Here is a 25,731-nt window from a genome sequence, read left to right as displayed (position 1 = left end):
GTGGTGCACAGATATACATGCACACAAAATTAAATAAATATCAAAAAGAAAACCTAATAAAAGAAGACGACACCTGGGGAAAGGTGGCGTGGTACAGACCACCCGTGGTGGCGAACAGAGCCTAGCTGCAACACCAAAGGGTGGTGTTAGGGGCTGGGCATGTGGTTCACCCACACAGTACATGCTTAGCACACACAAAGCTTTCGACCCCTAGGTATCACCAAAACTTACAGCTTGAATCTGAATTATCCCTAAGGCTCATGCATAAGCTGGTCTTTGGCTTGAGGCACTGGTCTGCAGCTGGGAGATGAGGCACTGGTCTGCAGCTGGGAGACGTAGGTAACTCCTGAGTCTGAAGGTTTCCCCAGCATGGTAAAAAGCCATACCCCTCATCCCTTCTTCTGTCCCTCCTTCCATCCCTCCCTCTACCAGGCCCGCTTCAGCACGGTAGTCTGGACTCAGAAACTAGGTCAACGGAATTCTCACTTGTTTCTATCACATATTTTATCACAATTAAATATAAGTAATACAAATACAAATTTAGCAATGTATTTCAAAAACTAAGTTTATATTTGGTTACTGTGGTTAAAGGACATTTTACAAAGTAGTTTTTCTTGTGGTGCTAAGGACTAGATCCAGGGCCTTGTACATTAGGCAAGTGCTCTACTAGGAGCACATCTGAGAGCCCCAGAACATATTTGTTGAAATAAACGCCATAGGCAGCTGGCTACAGCCCCACAGTTGGGTCCTAAAGTCAGTTCCATCGTTAAATAAGTCACTCAATTAATGAAATGTCATTGGAACATCATACATATTTATACACACATATTTATTATAAACATATTAGGAACAAAGTCAATGTAAAAATATAAATTTATATAGGCTACGTTTTCTGATTACGCTTCTTTACGGAAAGTAGTTAGTAAAGTGAAATAGCTAACATATTTTTAAAACACAATAAACAGGCTATTGGTGTTCACCTGTATCATACTTAGGCATGCAGACAGCATCAGACCTATTGTAAAGTTGTACACAAGGCAACCATAACTGCTGAGGCCTCAGGAGTGCTATTCCTCCTCCACGACGTCGGTCTCACAGAACAGAGGGCACAGGGCTGCATTAGGGCGGCAAACAAAAGCATCCCCTCCCAACTCCGACAACTGCTCCAGGGAAGACACGGAAGGGTCATGGTCTTTTAACATGTCTGGCAGTCGTAAAGTCTTCTCTTGAATGCGGCGCGAACGTCTCACGGGTGTCAGAAACTTTAGCTCTTTAAATGTGGAATTTTTATCATGTTGCGTCTTTTTCATACTGAAAAAAACACAAAAATTATTCAAAAGCATGTTCAAATTTATCTTACACTTTTGCAGTTCCTGATAGTGTACTTCTATGCCAGACCCATGTGACAGACTGTCCTAATAAAGGGAGAGGCACTACAAGTCCCTAGTGAGCGAGCTAACACTTCTATTTGCTGTTCCAATCTGTATCATGTGGACCCCTGAGGAGCTGTGGAAATTCTGACTTCTTAATTCCAAGCCCTACAGCTATAACCACAGTAACTAGTGTAAGCCTACAGCTATAGTCACAGTAACTAATGTAAGCCACAGCTATAACCACAGTAACTAATGTAAGCCACAGCTATAACCACAGTAACTAATGTAAGCCACAGCTATAACCACAGTAACTAATGTAAGCCACAGCTATAACCACAGTAACTAATGTAAGCCACAGCTATAACCATAGTAACTAGTGTAAGCCACAGCTATAACCACAGTAACTAATGTAAGCCACAGCTATAGTCACAGTAACTAATGTAAACCACAGCTATAACCACAGTAACTAGTGTAAGCCACAGCTATAGTCACAGTAACTAATGTAAGCCACAGCTATAGTCACAGTAACTAATGTAAGCCACAGCTATAGTCACAGTAACTAATGTAAGCCACAGCTATAGTCACAGTAACTAATGTAAGCCACAGCTATAGTCACAGTAACTAATGTAAGCCACAGCTATAGTCACAGTAACTAATGTAAGCCACAGCTATAGTCACAGTAACTAATGTAAGCCACAGCTATAACCACAGTAACTAATGTAAGCCACAGCTATAGTCACAGTAACTAATGTAAACCACAGCTATAGTCACAGTAACTAATGTAAGCCACAGCTATAACCACAGTAACTAATGTAAGCCACAGCTATAGTCACAGTAACTAATGTAAGCCACAGCTATAACCACAGTAACTAATGTAAGCCACAGCTATAGTCACAGTAACTAATGTAAGCCACAGCTATAACCACAGTAACTAATGTAAGCCACAGCTATAACCACAGTAACTAGTGTAAGCCACAGCTATAACCACAGTAACTAATGTAAGCCACAGCTATAACCACAGTAACTAATGTAAGCCACAGCTATAACCACAGTAACTAATGTAAGCCACAGCTATAACCACAGTAACTAGTGTAAGCCACAGCTATAACCACAGTAACTAATGTAAGCCACAGCTATAACCACAGTAACTAGTGTAAGCCACAGCTATAACCACAGTAACTAATGTAAGCCACAGCTATAACCACAGTAACTAGTGTAAGCCACAGCTATAACCACAGTAACTAATGTAAGCCACAGCTATAACCACAGTAACTAATGTAAGCCACAGCTATAACCACAGTAACTAATGTAAGCCACAGCTATAACCACAGTAACTAGTGTAAGCCACAGCTATAACCACAGTAACTAGTGTAAGCCACAGCTATAACCACAGTAACTAGTGTAAGCCACAGCTATAACCACAGTAACTAATGTAAACCACAGCTATAACCACAGTAACTAGTGTAAGCCACAGCTATAACCACAGTAACTAATGTAAGCCACAGCTATAACCACAGTAACTAGTGTAAGCCACAGCTATAACCACAGTAACTAATGTAAGCCACAGCTATAACCACAGTAACTAGTGTAAGCCACAGCTATAACCACAGTAACTAATGTAAGCCACAGCTATAACCACAGTAACTAGTGTAAGCCACAGCTATAACCACAGTAACTAATGTAAGCCACAGCTATAACCACAGTAACTAGTGTAAGCCACAGCTATAACCACAGTAACTAGTGTAAGCCACAGCTATAACCACAGTAACTAGTGTAAGCCACAGCTATAACCACAGTAACTAGTGTAAGCCACAGCTATAGTCACAGTAACTAATGTAAGCCACAGCTATAGTCACAGTAACTAATGTAAGCCACAGCTATAGTCACAGTAACTAGTGTAAACCACAGCTATAACCACAGTAACTAATGTAAGCCACAGCTATAACCACAGTAACTAATGTAAACCACAGCTATAGTCACAGTAACTAATGTAAGCCACAGCTATAACCACAGTAACTAATGTAAGCCACAGCTATAACCACAGTAACTAGTGTAAGCCACAGCTATAACCACAGTAACTAATGTAAGCCACAGCTATAACCACAGTAACTAATGTAAGCCACAGCTATAACCACAGTAACTAATGTAAGCCACAGCTATAACCACAGTAACTAGTGTAAGCCACAGCTATAACCACAGTAACTAGTGTAAGCCACAGCTATAACCACAGTAACTAATGTAAGCCACAGCTATAACCACAGTAACTAATGTAAGCCACAGCTATAACCACAGTAACTAGTGTAAGCCACAGCTATAACCACAGTAACTAATGTAAGCCACAGCTATAACCACAGTAACTAATGTAAGCCACAGCTATAACCACAGTAACTAATGTAAGCCACAGCTATAACCACAGTAACTAATGTAAGCCACAGCTATAACCACAGTAACTAATGTAAGCCACAGCTATAACCACAGTAACTAGTGTAAGCCACAGCTATAACCACAGTAACTAGTGTAAGCCACAGCTATAACCACAGTAACTAGTGTAAGCCACAGCTATAACCACAGTAACTAATGTAAACCACAGCTATAAGCACAGTAACTAGTGTAAACCACAGCTATAACCACAGTAACTAGTGTAAGCCACAGCTATAGTCACAGTAACTAATGTAAGCCACAGCTATAACCACAGTAACTAGTGTAAGCCACAGCTATAACCACAGTAACTAGTGTAAGCCACAGCTATAAGCACAGTAACTAGTGTAAACCACAACTATAACCACAGTAACTAGTGTAAGCCACAGCTATAACCACAGTAACTAGTGTAAACCACAGCTATAACCACAGTAAGTAATGTAAGCCACAGCTATAACCACAGTAACTAGTGTAAGCCACAGCTATAACCACAGTAACTAATGTAAGCCACAGCTATAACCACAGTAACTAATGTAAGCCACAGCTATAACCACAGTAACTAGTGTAAGCCACAGCTATAACCACAGTAACTAGTGTAAGCCACAGCTATAACCACAGTAACTAGTGTAAACCACAGCTATAACCACAGTAACTAATGTAAGCCACAGCTATAACCACAGTAACTAGTGTAAGCCACAGCTATAACCACAGTAACTAATGTAAGCCACAGCTATAACCACAGTAACTAGTGTAAGCCACAGCTATAACCACAGTAACTAGTGTAAACCACAGCTATAACCACAGTAAGTAATGTAAGCCACAGCTATAACCACAGTAACTAGTGTAAGCCACAGCTATAACCACAGTAACTAATGTAAGCCACAGCTATAACCACAGTAACTAATGTAAGCCACAGCTATAACCACAGTAACTAGTGTAAACCACAGCTATAACCACAGTAACTAATGTAAGCCACAGCTATAACCACAGTAACTAGTGTAAGCCACAGCTATAACCACAGTAACTAGTGTAAGCCACAGCTATAACCACAGTAACTAGTGTAAACCACAGCTATAACCACAGTAACTAGTGTAAACCACAGCTATAACCACAGTAACTAGTGTAAACCACAGCTATAACCACAGTAACTAATGTAAGCCACAGCTATAACCACAGTAACTAGTGTAAGCCACAGCTATAACCACAGTAACTAGTGTAAGCCACAGCTATAACCACAGTAACTAGTGTAAACCACAGCTATAACCACAGTAACTAGTGTAAGCCACAGCTATAACCACAGTAACTAGTGTAAGCCACAGCTATAACCACAGTAACTAATGTAAGCCACAGCTATAAGCACAGTAACTAGTGTAAACCACAGCTATAAGCACAGTAACTAGTGTAAGCCACAGCTATAACCACAGTAACTAGTGTAAGCCACAGCTATAACCACAGTAACTAGTGTAAGCCACAGCTATAACCACAGTAACTAATGTAAGCCACAGCTATAACCACAGTAACTAGTGTAAGCCACAGCTATAACCACAGTAACTAGTGTAAGCCACAGCTATAAGCACAGTAACTAGTGTAAACCACAGCTATAACCACAGTAACTAGTGTAAGCCACAGCTATAACCACAGTAACTAGTGTAAGCCACAGCTATAACCACAGTAACTAATGTAAACCACAGCTATAGTCACAGTAACTAATGTAAGCCACAGCTATAACCACAGTAACTAATGTAAGCCACAGCTATAACCACAGTAACTAGTGTAAGCCACAGCTATAACCACAGTAACTAATGTAAGCCACAGCTATAACCACAGTAACTAATGTAAGCCACAGCTATAACCACAGTAACTAATGTAAGCCACAGCTATAACCACAGTAACTAGTGTAAGCCACAGCTATAACCACAGTAACTAGTGTAAGCCACAGCTATAACCACAGTAACTAATGTAAGCCACAGCTATAACCACAGTAACTAATGTAAGCCACAGCTATAACCACAGTAACTAGTGTAAGCCACAGCTATAACCACAGTAACTAATGTAAGCCACAGCTATAACCACAGTAACTAATGTAAGCCACAGCTATAACCACAGTAACTAGTGTAAGCCACAGCTATAACCACAGTAACTAGTGTAAGCCACAGCTATAACCACAGTAACTAATGTAAGCCACAGCTATAACCACAGTAACTAGTGTAAGCCACAGCTATAACCACAGTAACTAGTGTAAGCCACAGCTATAGTCACAGTAACTAGTGTAAGCCACAGCTATAACCACAGTAACTAATGTAAACCACAGCTATAAGCACAGTAACTAGTGTAAACCACAGCTATAACCACAGTAACTAGTGTAAGCCACAGCTATAACCACAGTAACTAATGTAAGCCACAGCTATAACCACAGTAACTAATGTAAGCCACAGCTATAACCACAGTAACTAGTGTAAGCCACAGCTATAACCACAGTAACTAATGTAAGCCACAGCTATAACCACAGTAACTAGTGTAAGCCACAGCTATAACCACAGTAACTAATGTAAGCCACAGCTATAACCACAGTAACTAGTGTAAGCCACAGCTATAACCACAGTAACTAATGTAAGCCACAGCTATAACCACAGTAACTAGTGTAAGCCACAGCTATAACCACAGTAACTAGTGTAAGCCACAGCTATAACCACAGTAACTAATGTAAGCCACAGCTATAACCACAGTAACTAATGTAAGCCACAGCTATAACCACAGTAACTAGTGTAAGCCACAGCTATAACCACAGTAACTAATGTAAGCCACAGCTATAACCACAGTAACTAATGTAAGCCACAGCTATAACCACAGTAACTAATGTAAGCCACAGCTATAACCACAGTAACTAATGTAAGCCACAGCTATAACCACAGTAACTAATGTAAGCCACAGCTATAACCACAGTAACTAGTGTAAGCCACAGCTATAGTCACAGTAACTAATGTAAGCCACAGCTATAGTCACAGTAACTAATGTAAGCCACAGCTATAGTCACAGTAACTAGTGTAAACCACAGCTATAACCACAGTAACTAATGTAAGCCACAGCTATAACCACAGTAACTAATGTAAACCACAGCTATAGTCACAGTAACTAATGTAAGCCACAGCTATAACCACAGTAACTAATGTAAGCCACAGCTATAACCACAGTAACTAGTGTAAGCCACAGCTATAACCACAGTAACTAATGTAAGCCACAGCTATAACCACAGTAACTAATGTAAGCCACAGCTATAACCACAGTAACTAATGTAAGCCACAGCTATAACCACAGTAACTAGTGTAAGCCACAGCTATAACCACAGTAACTAGTGTAAGCCACAGCTATAACCACAGTAACTAGTGTAAGCCACAGCTATAACCATAGTAACTAGTGTAAGCCACAGCTATAACCACAGTAACTAATGTAAGCCACAGCTATAACCACAGTAACTAATGTAAGCCACAGCTATAACCACAGTAACTAGTGTAAGCCACAGCTATAACCACAGTAACTAATGTAAGCCACAGCTATAACCACAGTAACTAATGTAAGCCACAGCTATAACCACAGTAACTAATGTAAGCCACAGCTATAACCACAGTAACTAATGTAAGCCACAGCTATAACCACAGTAACTAATGTAAGCCACAGCTATAACCACAGTAACTAGTGTAAGCCACAGCTATAGTCACAGTAACTAGTGTAAGCCACAGCTATAACCACAGTAACTAGTGTAAGCCACAGCTATAACCACAGTAACTAGTGTAAGCCACAGCTATAGTCACAGTAACTAATGTAAGCCACAGCTATAACCACAGTAACTAGTGTAAGCCACAGCTATAACCACAGTAACTAGTGTAAGCCACAGCTATAAGCACAGTAACTAGTGTAAACCACAACTATAACCACAGTAACTAGTGTAAGCCACAGCTATAACCACAGTAACTAGTGTAAACCACAGCTATAACCACAGTAAGTAATGTAAGCCACAGCTATAACCACAGTAACTAGTGTAAGCCACAGCTATAACCACAGTAACTAATGTAAGCCACAGCTATAACCACAGTAACTAATGTAAGCCACAGCTATAACCACAGTAACTAGTGTAAACCACAGCTATAACCACAGTAACTAATGTAAGCCACAGCTATAACCACAGTAACTAGTGTAAGCCACAGCTATAACCACAGTAACTAGTGTAAGCCACAGCTATAACCACAGTAACTAGTGTAAACCACAGCTATAACCACAGTAACTAGTGTAAACCACAGCTATAACCACAGTAACTAGTGTAAACCACAGCTATAACCACAGTAACTAATGTAAGCCACAGCTATAACCACAGTAACTAGTGTAAGCCACAGCTATAACCACAGTAACTAGTGTAAGCCACAGCTATAAGCACAGTAACTAGTGTAAACCACAGCTATAACCACAGTAACTAGTGTAAGCCACAGCTATAACCACAGTAACTAGTGTAAGCCACAGCTATAACCACAGTAACTAATGTAAGCCACAGCTATAAGCACAGTAACTAGTGTAAACCACAGCTATAAGCACAGTAACTAGTGTAAGCCACAGCTATAACCACAGTAACTAGTGTAAGCCACAGCTATAACCACAGTAACTAGTGTAAGCCACAGCTATAACCACAGTAACTAATGTAAGCCACAGCTATAACCACAGTAACTAATGTAAGCCACAGCTATAACCACAGTAACTAGTGTAAACCACAGCTATAACCACAGTAACTAGTGTAAGCCACAGCTATAGTCACAGTAACTAATGTAAACCACAGCTATAAGCACAGTAACTAATGTAAGCCACAGCTATAACCACAGTAACTAATGTAAGCCACAGCTATTAACCCAGTACGGAATGTCAACCAAAATGTCTTAATCTTCAAAATGCCTGGGGGAAAGACCCAGGTTTGAACCCTTGCCCCCACACAGCAGCTCGAACTGTTTACTCCGTCCCAGGGAAACTCCACAAGTATTTCTGGCTCCTGTGGGCACTGCACTCATGTGGTGCAAAGGAACACATACAGGCACACCCACACGCACCAAAATAAATCTCAAAAATTTACATAAAAATGCCTAGAAAGAGCTGTGGGTTGCACAGATGCATGTGGCGGGAAACCAAGGCTGGCGTTTACAAAGTGACACCATGTAGAAAAAACAAAGCTGATGTAGTAACGAAAAGGTCAGGTGTCCCGATGGCCTGTTCTCACCCTGTTTGAAACAGGGTAGTCTGGATTAGACTTCCATCCACAGCAATCCGCCTGCCACAGGCCCAGGGTGATGCAATTACCCAGGAGTCATCATATTCAGAGATTGACCCTTAGCATTAACATTTTTTTTTAAACAAAATTATCACTGGAGCATGAACACAGGTGACATTCCATTTTAAACATTTACCTTTGCAAGCGTGGTGTAGAAGATACATTATATCGAATCAGGCAACCTGCCTCGGCTTTTGAGTCTGGGGTTGTTAGATCATTGGTTGGATCTTCTGTTTTGCTGTCCTGATTGTCTTCGTAAACCTCAACTTTTCTATGATGTTCATTCTCCTCTTCTGGTTTTCCTGACCCGAGATTAGTTTCAACATTTACTTCTTGGATATGTTCCTTGGTTGCATGAGCCTCCTCAATATTTTCTCCTATAGAAAAATTAAAGATTTAAACTATTTAAACAAAATGTCAAAATGACAGAACCAAATGACACTGCCTAGTCATTGTATTTCCCATGTACACACTTCTGCCAACAACTTAACAAACGTCTAATGTCCCGTGTGCAGAGATACAAATTTAAGAATGGAACCATTCCAGTTCTTAAGACTATGCCATGAAAGACACAGGTGAAGAACAATTAACTATAAGTGAGATAAAACAGTGTAAGTCAAGTAAGAACAAAGGGTTGCTGGAACCCATAGAAAGGAATGAACTAGGTCAGTTTTATGTCAAGTTGACACAGGCTAGAGTCACTTGGGAAGAGGGAACCTCAGCTGAGAAAATGCCCCCAACCATATCGGTAAGTCTGTGGCGAGTCTGTGGGGCATTTCTTAATTAAGGATTGATGTGGTTGGGCACATCCCATAGGGAGTGGTGCCACTGCTGGGTGGGTCCTGGATGATATAAGAAAGAGGGCTAAGCAAACCAGGAAGAGCAAACCAGTAAGCAGCACTCCTCCATGGTCTCTGTAACAGCTCCTTCCCTGTTTGAGCTCCTGCCCTGACTTCCCTCAGTGATGGACTGGGATGCAGAACTGTGAGCCGAAATAAACCTTTTCCTCCCCAAAGGATCAAGGTGTTTTACACAGCAATAGACACCCTAACTAAAACAAGGAATTATGCTTATGGTACAGGGAGACAGTTAGGGAAGTATTCAAAAGGAATATTTACAATGGGTCTTGAAAATAAGTATTTAATAAGACTGAAAAGATAATCTTCTAAAGAAGCATGGAAGAACGTCGATCTAGCAAGCACTTGGCGCACATATACACATGCAGACAAAAGACTCAATAAAGCAATAAATAAGTCTATATTAAAAAAATCACCTGCAAGATTCTGCCATGAACAATACTTATTGAAAAGAAAAGGGTCAGGCTTAGGAAAAACATCATGTGCTCAGCTCTGCATGGAGCTTGGCGTACCTGAGAGACCCACGGTATCTATTATTATCAGTAATTTCTCAGTTAATATGTCTTGTATTTTCCACGTTATTTCTTGTCACTTAGATTTCACTTTGTTCAGTAAAGCCAATTTTATATTTGAATATTATAAATTTTAGAACATCAAAGCTTTATGGTAGCTTTTTTTCTATCACAGACTAATAATTTATCTGCTTAAAAATACAAAGATTCTCAGAGAAAGAACTGGAAGAGCTTGAAGGGGCTCGAGACCCCATATGAACAACAATGCCAAGCAACTAGAGCTTCCAGGGACTAAGCCACTACCTAAAGACTATACATGGACTGACCCTGGACTCTGACCTCATAGGTAGCAATGAATATCCTAGTAAGAGCACCAGTGGAAGGGGAAGCCCTGGGTCCTGTTAAGACAGAACCCCCAGTGAACTAGATTGTTGGGGGGAGGGCGGCAAGGTGGGGAGGATGGGGAGGGGAACACCCATAAAGAAGGGGAGGGGGGAGGGGGATGTTTGCCTGGAAACCGGGAAAGGGAATAACACTCGAAATGTAAATAAGAAATACTCAAGTTAATAAAAAAAAATAATAATAATAATACAAAGATTCTATTAAGGGGAAAAATGAGAAACTGAATTCAATGTAAATGACACCTCTAGAGCCAGTAAGAATTATAAGACTTCAGAAAATCTATTTATTTGTTTTTTTGGAGGCAGGGTCTCACTATGTGGCTCTGGCTGGGCCAGAACTCAGAGAGCCACCAGCCTCTGTCTGTGTGTGTGTGTGTGTGTGTGTCTGTGTGTGTGTGTGTATGTGTGTATGTGTGTGTCTGTGTGTGTCTGTGTGTGTCTGTGTGTGTGTGTATATGTCTCGTGTTGTCCTGTGTACCCTCCACCTCCCCACCCTCCCTGCCTCCCTTGTGCTTGGACTAAAGGTGTGTACCACCATGCCACCCTGCTCACAAGTTTTATTTTTATTTCTCTCTTTAAGACATGACAAGAGAGGTGGCTCAGAGGTTAAGAGCGCCAACTGCTCTTCCAGAGGTCCTGAGTTCAATTCCCAGCAACCACCTGGTGGCTCACAACCATCTGTAATGGGATCTGATGGCCTCTTCTGGTGTGTCTGAAGACAGCTACAGTGTACGCATATACATAAAATAAATCTTAAAAAAATATTTATTAAAGAAGAAAAAAAGGAAGAGAGAAAAGCTGTTGTGCTGTGGCCCACTTTTAAGACAGGAATCTAAGTCCCGGAAAGAAACTTTCATACTCAGTAGTAGATATGGATTTTGAACTAGATTCCTTAAATATCTTTTTTGAGACAGCGTCTCACTCTACATCACCTAGGCTGTCCTGAACCCATGATCCTCCTGCTTCAGCAGCCAAGAGCTAGGATGCCAATTCTTCTCTTTCGAGACAGGGTCTCTATGTTCAAGGCCAGCCTTAACCATCCCCCTATCTTAGCCTCAGAAATTGCTAGGGTTATAGGTGTGAGCTTTCATATCCAGCTTAAAATGTCTATGCAAGATAGACATTTATTACACTTCAGAAGCAGGTCAACAGAAGCACAGGGAGAAGACCTTATGTTTAAAAAAAAAAAGTTAAATGAAAGGGAATCTGAAATGGTACATTTTAGTAAAAATCACAATTCGCCTGAAGAAAACTTACCCAAATTGGCTTTTTCTTGATTCTTCGTTGTTAGAATATCTATGATTATATGTCGCATCTCTTCAATAGGCTTAAATTTTAAAAAAAAATGTTTTTAACAAAGAAAGAAATTTACATGGTCAAAAATTAGATTATATAAATAAAAAACATTGGATACAGTGAAAATTTTTCCCATTTTAAAATAAACATTTGTTGTTAAGATTCAAAATGGTTATGTCTTTCAACTGAAGAGAATAACAAAGTAAACTTAAAGAACAGATTTTCATTAACAACAAAAATCCCCTAATTTTAGGCCTTTATAACCAATAATGCTTGCTCAATATAAATAAAAGTAATGAGTAGATGGAATTCTATCATATATTCAATAGCTAATTATATTATCTAACCAGCTCTTTTGAAAAAATTAAGTTCTAGTTGCATTTTATGTCTCACACTATTAAATTCATATCTGAATATCTTTTTTAAATTTATTTTTATGTCTGAGTACTTTATCTGCATGTATGCCTGCATGCCAGAAGAGGGCATCAGATCACAAAGATGGCCATAAGCCACCATGTGGTTGCTGGGACTGAACTCAGATCCTCTGGAAGAGCAGTGCATGCCCTTAACTGCTGAGCCCCTCCAGCCCCTCTGAATATCTCAAGGTTGTTAAGCCAACACATTCACTTGTTCAGAGTGTATTACGTGACAGACATTAAAAGCATCCACTGTGATCCTCAGCATCACCGTGCTTGCTAATTAATATAAGAATATTTATAAAACACAAGCCCCGGCTCACGGCCCTGGTTTCAGAATTCAGTTCTAGAATAATCAATCCTATTCCATTTTGGGGCTAATTCTGCTTCCTGTTCCAAGTCTCTGCCTCAGTGTTATCTCTGTCTTTACACTACAATTTCCACCGTAGCCTTGGCAGTCCCTTTTGTATCAATGCCATAATTTACTGTTTGCAATGCCCTTTCTGTTCCACTATAGGAAGTGTACAGGAGGATATTTTGTGCTAACATATTCTCAGTTGCATTGAATTTATCTTTCAGCTACTATCTATTTTCTAAAGTCTTATAACCCTCGGTACACAAATGAAAAGCTTTAGAAAGTTGAAAAACATAATGCAATCCTTGCCGCCTTCACTGTTTCTGCTGCGATGATCTGAGCCTGTGCCCCGCTCTACCACTGAACTGTACCAAGTCCTCTGACCTGTGCCCCGCTCTACCACTGAACTGTACCAAGCCCTCTGACCTGTGCCCTGCTCTACCACTGAACTGTACCAAGTCCTCTGACCTGTGCCCCGCTCTACCACTGAACTGTACCAAGTCCTCTGACCTGTGCCCCGCTCTACCACTGAACTGTACCAAGTCCTCTGACCTGTGCCCCCGCTCTACCACTGAACTGTACCAAGTCCTCTGACCTGTGCCCCGCTCTACCACTGAACTGTACCAAGCCCTCTGACCTGTGCCCCGCTCTACCACTGAACTGTACCAAGCCCTCTGACCTGTGCCCCGCTCTACCACTGAACTGTACCAAGTCCTCTGACCTGTGCCCCCGCTCTACCACTGAACTGTACCAAGCCCTCTGACCTGTGCCCCCTGCTCTAACACCAAACTGTACCAAGTCCTATGACCTGTGCCCCGCTCTACCACTGAACTACACTCCAAGTCCTTTTGTTTCCTTAAATAGTCATTAGTACCACACATAGAATCACAACTGTATCAAGCTGCACTATGCTGTGCTCCCAAATAACTTGGAATTGTTTACATGGTAAAACTGAAGATCAGTACATTTTGATCTTACCTGAGCCCCTGCCAGAATGGCCTTCTCGTAGATTGAAATAATATTTTCAATAGGACTTGTGATTGGTTCAATACGTACAAGACATATCCAATATTTAACAAGTTTCTTGGCATCTGGAATATTATGAATCAGGTCATTCAGTGTAGCTAAAATTTCTTCTTTTGGGCATCCCTAAAATACCAAGAAATAAAATGTGAGCTACAAACTATAAACAGATAATAATCTGACTATAATCAAGAATAGTGAGCAATATAAAAAGCTGACAGAGGGAGCTGGAAACATGGCTCAGCAGTCAAGAGTGCGTGATGCTCCACCACAGGATCCAAGTTGGTGTTTCCTAACCCCCATGCTGGGCAGCTCACAACTGACTGTGACCTCCAGATTCAGTGGATCCGAAACCCACCAGCTTCTGCTGCCGTCTGTATATATGTGGTACACAAACTTATTTCAGTACATAAAATAATAATAATAATTAATAATAAGTAATAATAATCTTAAAACATTTCTAAGTTGTAAAATATACAAAGACAAAGACTCTACCAAGAGGGCTGAGAAATGGCTGAGCACTTAAGAGCACTAGCCGTTCTTCCAGAGGACCTGGGTTCAATTCCCAGCACACACATGGTGGCTCACAACCATCTTTAACTCCAGTTCCAGATGATCTGACACTACTCTCTAGCCTCTGCAGGCACCAGGAATGCACATGGACATGATACAGACAAAACAACCATACACATTAAAACAAACAAACAAACAAACAAAAGGAGACTCTACCTTATTAATGAGGTTCAGGCACTCAGAAATCGTTTTGTTTACTTTTTCAGTGAATAATCTCTGCTCGTCTTCTTCTGCCATGGTGGTCCAAAAGGACCCAACTGCGTTTTCGTTTTGTCTCTTGGGCTCAGCCTGGGTGACCTCTGAATGAGGAGGCCTTTTTAGCCCCTTCCCTTTGCCAGTTCTCCAGTCGGTCATCTGAGCTCTACAACCAGAAACAGCACATAAACATACTCAGGTGTTGATGACAGCACCCTGCTGAGTGGTGTAGTTAAATATAGTTCAAATCCGGGGCAGCACCAACCACTCTTCCAGAGGACCCTGGTTTGATTCCTAGCACCACAGGGTACATTACAACCATTTGTAACTCCACCCTCTTCTGACCTCTGTGGGTACCAGGGACACACACGGCACAAAGACATACAAGTGCATAAACCACCCATACACACATCAGAACAATTCAAGTCTATCCATAGCTCTAAACTGGCGGACACATTTGTTTGCAGAGGTGAACAGAACAAGATCATACATACGTCAGAACTGGGGAGATGGCTAAGAGGTTAAGAGTGGTTACTGCTCTTGCCAGAGGACCCATTGGTTCCTTACACCTACACCAGGAGGCTCACAACCACCTGTAACTCCACTTCCAGGGAAGCCAATGCTCTCTCATACATATAAAGAAAATAAGCCCCCAAAAGAAGCCAAGATTGTATTTCTAAGTGAATAAGTCATAAGAATTTCTCAACTGTTTTTAATTGTCCAGCTGAGATCAAAAGCAACCAGCAAACCACATTTAAACAATAACCTTTGGTCTTATAGCTCCATTCATAAACCTGCCTGCGAGGCAGAAAATAGTAAATTAAAGAAACTCTAATACGTTCAAGGACGTTTCAAGTTACATTCACAAACGGTGTCCTACGGAAAACTAAGAAAACCAAGTGAGCTTCATCTACTCACTTCCTGTCTGCTGTGGTATCTTTGGGCTGAGCTGATCTAAGGACAGCCGCTCCTGCGATCGTGTATCTGCGCTGGTCAGGATCTCTGGACTTTCCTGTCAGCCTGGCATTAGATGAGTTAGTCCTGGTTACATCTTTACATGCTATGCTTCTTGGTGGGGCCTTGCCTCTTTTTGTGTCCTGAGAAGAACTGGTTTTGACAACAGACATGACCGGTTCTGGTCGATGTGACTCCTTTTCAAGCGACTCTTTTCTGACTGTAACACTGTCAAGGGTCCCGCCGAGGCCTTGCTTCACAGCACCGAGGGTCCCGCCGTGGGTTCTACTGTGGAGACTTCGGATAGGTGGTCGCACAAGTGTGTTCTTGGACAAGGCGCTCCCGGAGTTAGTGTCTGTAGACCTGGTGGCAGCAGCTGTATTTGAGGCTCTGACACTGACGGCCTTCCCAGGCTCAATGTGAGCCTTCCTGGCTTTAGACACAGTAGTGGGGAGTTTCTTGGTTGCTGCGAGACTCTCGTCTTTGACACTGGGAAGCTTTCTGAATGAATTGATCTTAGACTGAACAATCTGGCCGTGATAATAGCCAAGCACTCGTTTTTTAGACATGTTAGTGTCTTGCTTCGTCTTCTCTGCCGTCACTTGCGTCCCTGCACTGTCTTTATGGTGACAAGCCTGGTCTAACATCACGGGCTGACCTGGGAAATCCGCTCCGGTGGATAACAGCTGCACGGCTTGCACATCACCCTTTGGGTGGTGCGTTTCTGAGCTGGCTACTTCTTCAGCCTTTAATGGAACGCAGTTTTTTTCAACTATACTTCCAATATTTTCTTTATCAGCCTAGAGGAGTTAAAAAGAAATCAGTATCTCAGATCCCATCTCTGCATAGGGTGTCGGAAGGTCTGAGGGCTGGACGCGTGTCTTACCACTTCTGTTTTGAGTTTCACAACTTTTTTCCCTTCTTGGACCTGATCCTCAGATGTCACCATTTTCTGATCTCTGTTAGTTAAAAGAAAAAAAAATTACTTCTGAACAAAGGAAAACAAATGTGCTTTTAGGGGAGAGGCAAGAGAATATCTCATAACTAACTTCTGAGCCCTCATGTACAAGCTAAGCAAATGCCCACTACTGAGCTCATTCAAGGCCCCATAATCTTAAATTGTAAATTGAAGCAAGAAATGAATTAATATTCGGTTATTCTAAATAAAATATAGTTAATGGAGTAAGCAAGATAGATTTAAAAGTCTTAGCCCATTTTTTTTAGCTATACACTAGTATAATATCTGACTACCCTTAACAAGATGATACCAATTGTGTATAAAAATAAAATATTGTCAATTAGACACTCCAGTAATTCTAAAACAGAGTCACAAATTCAGTGTGTGCTAAAATGTGTGTATAGGGAACAGTTACTTGGTAAAACTGACAGAAGCTGTTACTTTTATAACTAATAAAACTTTAATTCCTACTGACACAGAGGAAGATGAACATCCTCAAATTCTGCTTTTCTCTTGGATGAAGGTCACCCACACAGAGGGCCACCTGATGTCCTCAAAGTCACTGATTCGAATATCAGTCACACCTAAAAGACTCCTTCCTCCAGCTTCTGCTGAGAGCTGGGATTAAAGGTGCAAGACACCACATCAAGCCTTAAAAAGACTCTTTGACTGCAACATCCAGGCTACTGTTTTACCAAACAACTGGGCACTGTACCCCAAAAGACACGTGAAATCACCCATCTCACTGCAGCAGTACCAACCCACAATCTGCACTTGGGTAGAGAAGAAACTCAAGTTTAGACTTGAGGGTTCAGAACGCAGACTTTCAAAGCCAGACTCTGCCATCCACAGCACAGCACACCTAAGTGGGTACTTCTGTACAGACACATACACTTGCTCTAAACACTCCTCCTAGACCTGCAGATGGCTCAGCTGACGCAGGTGCCTGCCACAATCTGATTCACACAGTACACACGCCTGAAGGCTGCTTCAGCCTGCACATGTGTACGGTACCTTGAGTACACATACACAAGTAGGTGAACAAGTATCAGTTGCTTCCCTTTCAGAGTCTGAACGTATATGAAAACAATGATCTAGCCCATCCCCCACAGAAGACAGCCACTGGTACAAACCAGGATGTGCTGAACGTGTGGACCCATACCAGAACTGCAATGGCTCGATCCCAAGAAAGGGTGTAAAGCCACGATACTTTTCCTTTTGTGGTGCTGGGGGAGGAGGTAGCCAGCATTCTACTACTAAAATACAGTTCCAGACCTATTGATATTCTTAAATATCACACGCTGAAAATGATAATATCTAAAATCATAACTGGGTTAAGTGCTAAAATTTATTTCATTTTAAAGTTAAATGTGGTTAGTAGGAAAGTAAAAAAAAAAAATCACAAATGAGGTGCATGCTAGGTTCTTAGGGCGCAACTCTAATGTAATTCTCCAGAACTGAATTAAACTTGACCTCACCTGGATATCTGATTCTCTTGTTTGTATGGAAACGTTGTTTTTCGTATTAACAGATATTCCTTGAGTTTTTCTTTTCTTTGTTCTAGAGAAGAAGGAGTAACAAAAATCAACTTTAGTTAAAACATCAAATATGGTTGAGTAAAAAGTTATTTTTCTTGGAAAAATTATTTTGAGATAGTGTTTCCTATATTGATACTAATGAAGAGGAAATTCAAAGTAATAGAACTGATGTTATAAGGATTTGCTAGTGAATTTGCTTAGGTGACATTAAATCATACAAAGTCCTGGTCTGCCACCAAAGTCCCTTGTGTTCCTGTCAGTAAAAACTTAATTCTGCCAGGTGGGCAAGACAACCCTCAGGAACAACTATTTGAGAAAAAAGAAAAAAAAAAAGGAATAAAATTAAACAGTTCTAACAATATCTTTGCTGTATACATCTCCTATCTGCTTAAGTAGCCAGACTTATAGTCTCTAATTATTCAAAGTCTAACCTGGAGCCAAGACCTAAACCAGATTTAGTAACGACAGCATACATAAAATGCACAAACCTACAGTGTATATGGGTTATTGAAATCTTCTCTTCAAAGCCAGTTCTTCTTTGGATATCAGCCAGAGCTGGATAAGTGCTATTGAAGAGCTTTTCCTTCCTTAGTCTCTAAGGTAGGTCTGGGAAAGCAGGTTAGTTCTGTAACAAATGTGGAGGTTCCCAGTGTGACTTCTATACCAGCCTCCGTGCTGCTGGAAAGGGTTCAAGTGGCTGGAGAGGAGTCCTGGGGAGAGTGCTCCCAACCTATTCCTAGTGCTTCCTCGGAGGGTACCCCAAACTCTCCAGACTGATCAATGGTCCAGGCTCCTTACAGACCAGAAAAGTTTAACGGGAAACCTGAGGGATATGGTAAAAAGGCCAGACCTCAACCAGGACCCACCCTATAGGGGAGAAGGAGATTCAGAACAAGCCCCAAGGAAGCTTCCCAGGAGAGCTGACAGTAAGGTTCCTTTCCCATTAAGAAAACAGTGGGAGGGAATGGGGTACCCTTGGAATGAATGTGTGAGTGAAGGAGAAGTCCCCTGCAGAGACCCCCCTTTCCCCAGGCAGGGAAGAACTCTGAGAAAATTAGCTGCTCACTTCCATCCTGGAAGCTTTGGGCTCCCAGACGGGAGCTGCTGGCTCATCTGCTTCTTTCTCCTCTCTCTTCTCCTCTTCTCCCCCGCCCCCTCAACCACCACCCCCCCTCGAGGGGCAAAAGGTACAATTAAAACCTGGGGCTCCGTTCATGAAAAGGAAGGAGTTTTGAATCTTGCTCAGAACAAGAAAATGGCTCTGGGATCTTTAGAAGGAAGGCTCCTTTGGCAGGTTACTCCAATGAGCCACAGTCTTCTCCACTGAGCCCCGGCCGCGGTTAAACACTGGCCAAGCCCCCAGGCAACCTTGCTGGCTAGGGATGCCCACCTCAGAGTGGTCTCTGTGCCAGCCAGTTTTTCTGCGCTGCAGAGCCCATTAGCTGTGGTCTCCAGAGGGAGACTGAAGGTCTGAATGAACTCTTTGCACTGAATCTCCAAATCTGCTTCCTGTTTTCTTCAGACACCCACAAACTCCTGGGTTCCTCTGACTTATAGAGAAACAAATACCTTTTGGGTATGGGTAACACAGGAAAAGTCGCAAACTGGCCCTGGAGGTGAGATCTGGCCTGCTCACTTCAGGCTGGCCCCTGACTCTGTGACAAAAACAGAACAGCCTAGGGAAAAGTCACTGTGTGCTTGAGAACAGCTAAAAGGTAGATTATGACCCAAAGAAGCTATTAATTGGCTCGTGGTATAAAGGTGACCATGATAAAATACATAATGGGAAACTTACACATGGGACGGATCTCTCAATAGTAACTCCAGCAACACAGAGTTCCCTCAGCTAAATTCTGTTAGATGATGTAAACTGAAATTAAAGCTCTATATACTATGTAAGTCATAAAGGCTGTTTTATGTTTTCTCTAAGGTTTGCCTGGAAACTTACAAGGCTTAATGTCGTAACAGTATGTCCACAGGTATTATTAATTTATGGCATTACTCTATATGGGTAATTGGATTCAACCTTTATTAAAGTGATGATGCAGGATACATTCTGGCTAAACAATGGCCATCTTCAGAACTCCAGCTGTGTTCAAATAGTCACAGCTGGACTTGTTAATGTTAACGTCCCTTTAAGGAGGAGGTAGTTAAGGTCAGTGTACCCTCACCTGAGTATCTAGGCCCTAACTGCATGAGGCTTCAAGGTTTCTGCAGATAGGGCATAAGGACTGGGAAAAACTGGTGTGGAGTGGGGGACACTTACGTGGCTTTGGGAAAGCAGTTATACATAGTGGGTAGAAGCTTCAGTGAAAATTAGATATACACATACACCACCTCTCTTAGGGAAAATTCCTCATAGCAAATGATAAATTTATTTGTTATGGTTATGTCGAATGGTATTTAATTTTTTGTTTATTTCTTTTTGATACAGGGTTTCTCTGTGTAGCTCTGGCTGTCCTGGAACTCTCTCAATAAACCAGGCTAGCCTGCCTCTGCCTCCCAAGTGCTGGGATTTAAAGGTGTGTACCACCACACCCAGCCCGATGTCTACATGTTTAAACTCTCTAGTCAAGGAGATTTATATGTAAAGTTAAGATAACTGGATGTTTTCAGGACTATAAAAACAGTCTGCTGCCCAAAACTATAATTACACCCGTCCTCGTTTATACAGAATGTTCTCTCATTCAAGATTATTGCTCTCCAAAATTCTTTCTCAGGATCAGTGAGACAAAAGAAAAGATGTAAATTTGAAGTTATATCTCTAATAGAAAGGTTAAGTCCTTTTAGATAGAATAAATCAGATAAAGGGACAAACGCATAAAAGCTAAGTCACAGTGGGTCTGACTATGTTAAACAGGACTGATTAAGGATGACTTAAAGAGGGGGCTAAAGAGATGGCTCAGAGGTTAAGAGTACCGACTGCTCTTCCAGAAGTCCTGAGTTCAAATCCCAGCAACCACATGGTGGCTCACAACCATCTGTAATGTGATCTGATGCCCTCTTCTGGTGTGTCTGAAGACAGCCACAGTGTACTTATATATAATAAATAAATCTTAAAAAAAAAAAAAAGAGGATGACTTAAAGACAGTGTACTCAACGGCTCAATGGCTGCTCCTACAGATACAAGGGTCAGCTCACGCAACCAAAAGCTGACTTAGAGACACATGTCTTGTCTGTGTGTCTTTGCTAACTCTGTTAAGCTTTGAACATCAGGAGAAACTGTGGTAAGAATTAATTGTACACCTTTTATACTTATATCTCCTTGTGACAATCAGTCCTCCTGTTCTGCGCTGTAATGACTCCTGTGATAAAATGAGCTACTTAATATAAAAGATCTTATAAAGTGACTTAGAATTGTAAAACTACACTATCCAGGATAAAGACGTTCCCAGTTTCTCTGTGGACTGTACTTACAGAATTAGCTTGGTATTTAAAGAGCTTCAATTCAAAAACTATAATTTTTAAAGGCTCAGAAATCTTAACAGAGATAAATTTCCATAGCTTAAAAAACCCTAGTCTTGGGGTTGGGGATTTAGCTCAGTGGTAGAGCGCTTGCCTAGCAAGCGCAAGGCCCTGGGTTCGGTCCCCAGCTCCGGAAAAAAAAAAAAAAACAAAAAAACAAAAAACAAAAAACAAAAAACCTAGTATCGCCAGAGTTGCTAATTTATTATAAACTGTTGAAACAAAGGTAATCTGGCCATAAAAGTTATAAGTGATTAAATGGCTGGGTGGTAACACCTGGTTTTAATCACTAGGGGCAGAGGCAGGTGGAGCTCTGAGTTCAAGGCCAGCCTGGTCTGCATAGTGAAGTCTAGGATAGCCAGGGCTATGTTGAGAGGCTGTCTCAAAGTAAAATAAAAAATAAAAGTGATTAAATATCTTTCATGTATCCAGAATTGTGTCTGTAGTCACACTAAGCACAAATGTAATTCATATACAAAGACAAGATGGGAGGGGAGACAATTTATATCCCACATCATACAACCTTCTGTAAGACAGTTTCAAAATTAAACTAGAGCAGGTAATGCGAAGAAAGTTTAATATAAAATACTATTGAAAATAGGTACATTAAAAAAGCCGAACAAACTAGTGATGGAGAATTAAACGTTCAGGTAAAATGAGTTAAACTGACCAGACACTTGCATGTCAGGCTTGATGAGACCTACTATGAGGGCAGTCACAGGAAGTTGCACACTAACCTTATTACCAAATAAGGATGCGTCAGAAAATAAGACTCACAGAGCCTGCTGCTGCTGTCTCCCAGTGTCCCTACCAACAGGGAAGAAGATTTCCTCCTCAGGTCTCGCCTGACAGCAGAGATGGATTCTCTCACCCAAAGGGGGATCTTAAGACTCTGATCCAAGAGGGGCCAAGGGCAACGACATTTCACTCACGGGCTCCCAGACTGACAGAGGGTGCTGAGAACGGGGATCTTTAACCTAAGCCAGCCACTCGACTGGCATGAGACCTGCACGCTAGTTCAATTCACCATGCCTTTTACCCCGGCCTTCCATTCTCCTCCTCTTAGCAAAGCCAGTCCCAGGCCGAGAGGCCAATGTCTGACTGTGTAAGGTGCTCCCCCATCAACCCCAGGACAATTTTAGATAATTTAGATATAAGACAGAGCCTCTGTCACCTCTGTCACAGTCAACACAGCAAGCTGAACTGTGGCCACATATTAAACACTAAGTTGCGAGGTGCCATTCTGTGGATCCATCCCGCCAGGGTAAAGAAAGAAGCAATGGGGCTGGAGAGAGATGGCTCAGCGGTTAAGAGCACTGACTGCTCTCCCAGAGGGCCTGAGTTCAATTCCCAGCAACCACATGGTGGCTCACAACCACCTGTAATGGGATCCGATGCTCTCATCTAGTGTGTCTCAAGATAGCAAAAGTATACTCATACACATAAAATAAATAAATCTTAAAAATAAGAAAAAGAAAAAAAGCAAGCAACGATGGCAGAATAGCCTCTCAGGGCTGACAGAAAAACTGCTCTTCAGCCCTGTTCCCACTGCGAACCTGAAAACCAGAACACACAGTAGGAGGAATCCAACAGGAGCCATTCAGAGGGAGCTAGGGATCACGGTGCCTTCCCCCGCACCCCTTCGGACTCATGATAACATTGGCCATAGTGCTTCCTACAGGGCTAGTCCTGGCTCCCCAGGACTGAACTCTGACACAGGAGTTTTACTAGCTCTGTTATAGCTCGTAACAGCTTTGTAAGCAGTTACCTGATTTCTTTTTTTTTTTTTCAGAGCTGGGGACCGAACCCAGGGCCTCACGCTTCCTAGGCAAGCACTCTACCACTGAGCTAAATCCCCAACCCCAGTTACCTGATTTCTTTAACGAGTTATGCCTAAGCTGTACATCCAAATAATAGTTGATAGTTATAAATAATGTAAGAATTTTTCTGAAAATGGATAAAGCCTTACAACTCTGTAAAAGGCCTAAATCTACTCACTGCAAAAGGGGGGAGAAGGAGTATCAGCCTACTTGAACAAAGAGTGTCAGGAACAGTTAGAAACAAGGTGAAAAAGACAGAAGAAAGTGTAGCCAACAGAAGGAAAGCCCTGGTGTTCTTGGAATGGCTACCGGAATTAAAAAGCTTGGTTTATGCCTTGAACAGGGCTCTCCCTTCTGATCCTGTTAGGCCTATCATTGGAGCACACACTCTGAACTTTAGAGACAGTTTCCTGACTCTCAGGCAGATGCCCTGGAGCTGCTTTAGAAGGTGGACCCTGAATGTTCAGTTCTCTGTCACACACAGAATTTTATCTTATTTTATTTTATTTAGTTTTTTTTGAGACAGGGTAACTCTGTGTAACCTTGGTTTTTCTGGAACTCCCTCTGTAGACCAGGATAACCCTAACCCTAACCCTAACCCTAACCCTAACCCTAACCCTAACCCAAGGGCTGGGAGTAAGGGCGTGCACTGCCATGCCTGGCAACACAGAATTTTAAACTGGAGCTTTATAAAAGATTTTTAATAACTCCATCAGGGGCAACAAATATTCGGGAAAGAAAAACACTGTCAATAATTCTGACCAATATTTTGCTGTGCCGATCTCCCGGACTTAATAGTTCCCCGTCTCTGTTTAAATCGTTCAGAGTGTAACCTGGGGTTGGGACCTAAAAGAGATTTACAGATTAAGAGCAATGTGAAATGCTAACTCAGGAAGCAGAGGCAGGCGGATCTCTGAGTTCAAGGCCAGCCTGGTCTACAGGTCAATTTCCAGGCAGCCAGAGCTACAGAGACACCCCGTCTCAAAACAAAAACAAAAACAAAACAAAACAAGCAGCAGTCTAAAGTGTATATAAAGCTACTGAAGAAACCTTTTAGTCATGGCTAGCTCTTCCTTGGCGTTAGCCAGAGCTTTCTTTACCTTAAGTAACCACTAAGGGTGTGGAGTGACTCCTCCCTGGGAAAATACACTATTTCTATAACAATAGGAAATTTCTCAATTTAGAGAAATGATCCAATTAATCAGGAGTTACACGAAAGGTGCTGTTTTTAGGGTTGCCATTGCTGTGATCAAACACCCTGACCAAAGGCAACTTGGGGAAGAAAGGGTCCATTTACTCACATTTCCATAGTACAGCTCATCATCAGAAGCAGTTAGGGGAGGAACCAGGTGGCCAAGGACTAGTGTTGCTTAGGGCTTGCTTGCTCAGCCTGCTTTTTTTTTTTTTTATAGCGCCCAGGACCAATACCCGGGGTGGCTCCGCCCACAAAGAGCTGGTCCATCCCTCCCCCATCAATCACAAATTAAGAAGATGCCCTAAAGGCTGGCCTACAGCCTGCCTGATCTTATGGAAACATTTTCTCAACTTAGGTTCCCTCTTCTCAAGACTCTAGCTTGTGTCTGTCTAGTCGACACAAATTTCGCCAGAATGAGGCTCACAACTGCTCTGCGATTAGAACGCATTGTCTGGGCTGAGGCTATAGCTCGAAGATGGAACACTTGCCTCGCATATACAAAGCCCAGCCTCCCAAATAAATAAATAAGTAAATAATAAATAAACATCAAATGTCCTGATCGTATGAGAATTGCAGGGAACACCATTTCAACGTAGGGTTCCAGAAAGCCAGTCTACAGGAAACAACTGTGTAGAGACATCCAGTCGCCAAATTCTGACCAACTTACAAAATTAAGTTGGGTGAGGTTTTCCATATCATTGCTAGAGACCATCCAACTCCGGCTTTGCAAAACGTCCAGGACATCTTGCAAACAGCCCCGGCCTCACCTTCACGTTCCAAGCAGAGCTGAGAACCTGCGCGCAGGCGCAGTCCGGGGGTCCTGGCAGCCCCGCCCCCGTCCTCGGACCCCGAAGATAAACCGCTGTACCCCGGCAGCTTCCACTGAAGCGCCGGGCCGCGCGCTACCCTCGGCAGCGGCCTAGGCTCTCAAAACGGGCTAGCGGCTTCGGCCGCATGCCATCGCTCACCTCTGAAGGCCGGCTGGTCTCTCTTGGTCGGGGGCAGCTGCAGGTCCCGAGGAACCCGCAAGGTACTCCTCGCAGGCCGGCCAAGGGAGCGTTTCCTGGACTCTGCCAT

At 42.1% G+C, this 25,731-nt stretch overlaps 1 protein-coding gene across 3 annotated transcripts; it reads right to left on the bottom strand.

The window, feature by feature from the left end:
- Window positions 1–547: 547 nt before the first annotated feature.
- Window positions 548–25,731, bottom strand: Ckap2 (cytoskeleton associated protein 2). 3 transcript variants are annotated; one of them, XM_039094590.2, is made up of 9 exons: window positions 25,322–25,337; window positions 18,115–18,196; window positions 16,565–16,637; window positions 15,643–16,478; window positions 14,686–14,890; window positions 13,912–14,082; window positions 12,124–12,193; window positions 9,233–9,473; window positions 548–1,311 (listed from the first exon to the last, which is right to left on the bottom strand). In XM_039094590.2, exons 3-9 carry the CDS (start codon window positions 16,625–16,627, stop codon window positions 1,068–1,070), a joined length of 1,830 nt encoding a protein of 609 aa, XP_038950518.1. In that variant the 5' UTR covers window positions 16,628–16,637; window positions 18,115–18,196; window positions 25,322–25,337; the 3' UTR covers window positions 548–1,067. The 3 variants fall into 3 exon arrangements, with proteins under 3 accessions (XP_038950518.1, XP_038950519.1, NP_001162610.1); XM_039094591.2 differs by lacking the exon at window positions 25,322–25,337 and adding an exon at window positions 24,761–25,211; NM_001169139.1 differs by lacking the exon at window positions 25,322–25,337 and adding an exon at window positions 25,623–25,731 and having other exon boundaries at window positions 550–1,311.

This window comes from Rattus norvegicus, chromosome 16 (assembly GCF_036323735.1).
Source record: "Rattus norvegicus strain BN/NHsdMcwi chromosome 16, GRCr8, whole genome shotgun sequence".
Taxonomy (NCBI): domain Eukaryota; kingdom Metazoa; phylum Chordata; class Mammalia; order Rodentia; family Muridae; genus Rattus; species Rattus norvegicus.
Note: the sequence above shows the minus strand (reverse complement) of the source record. Positions and strands in the feature narration are given on the sequence as shown.

Excerpts from the sequence above, each read along its gene's own strand:
- Ckap2 (NM_001169139.1), bottom strand. The coding sequence starts at position 25,731 with ATGGCAGAGTCCAGGAAACGCTCCCTTGGCCGGCCTGCGAGGAGTACC. Across the intron at positions 14,083-14,685 it reads GCCTGAACCTCATTAATAAG|GGATGCCCAAAAGAAGAAAT; the intron begins GTAGAGTCTCCT and ends TTGGTATTTTAG. Across the intron at positions 12,194-13,911 it reads CCATTCTGGCAGGGGCTCAG|CCTATTGAAGAGATGCGACA; the intron begins GTAAGATCAAAA and ends TTAAAATTTAAG.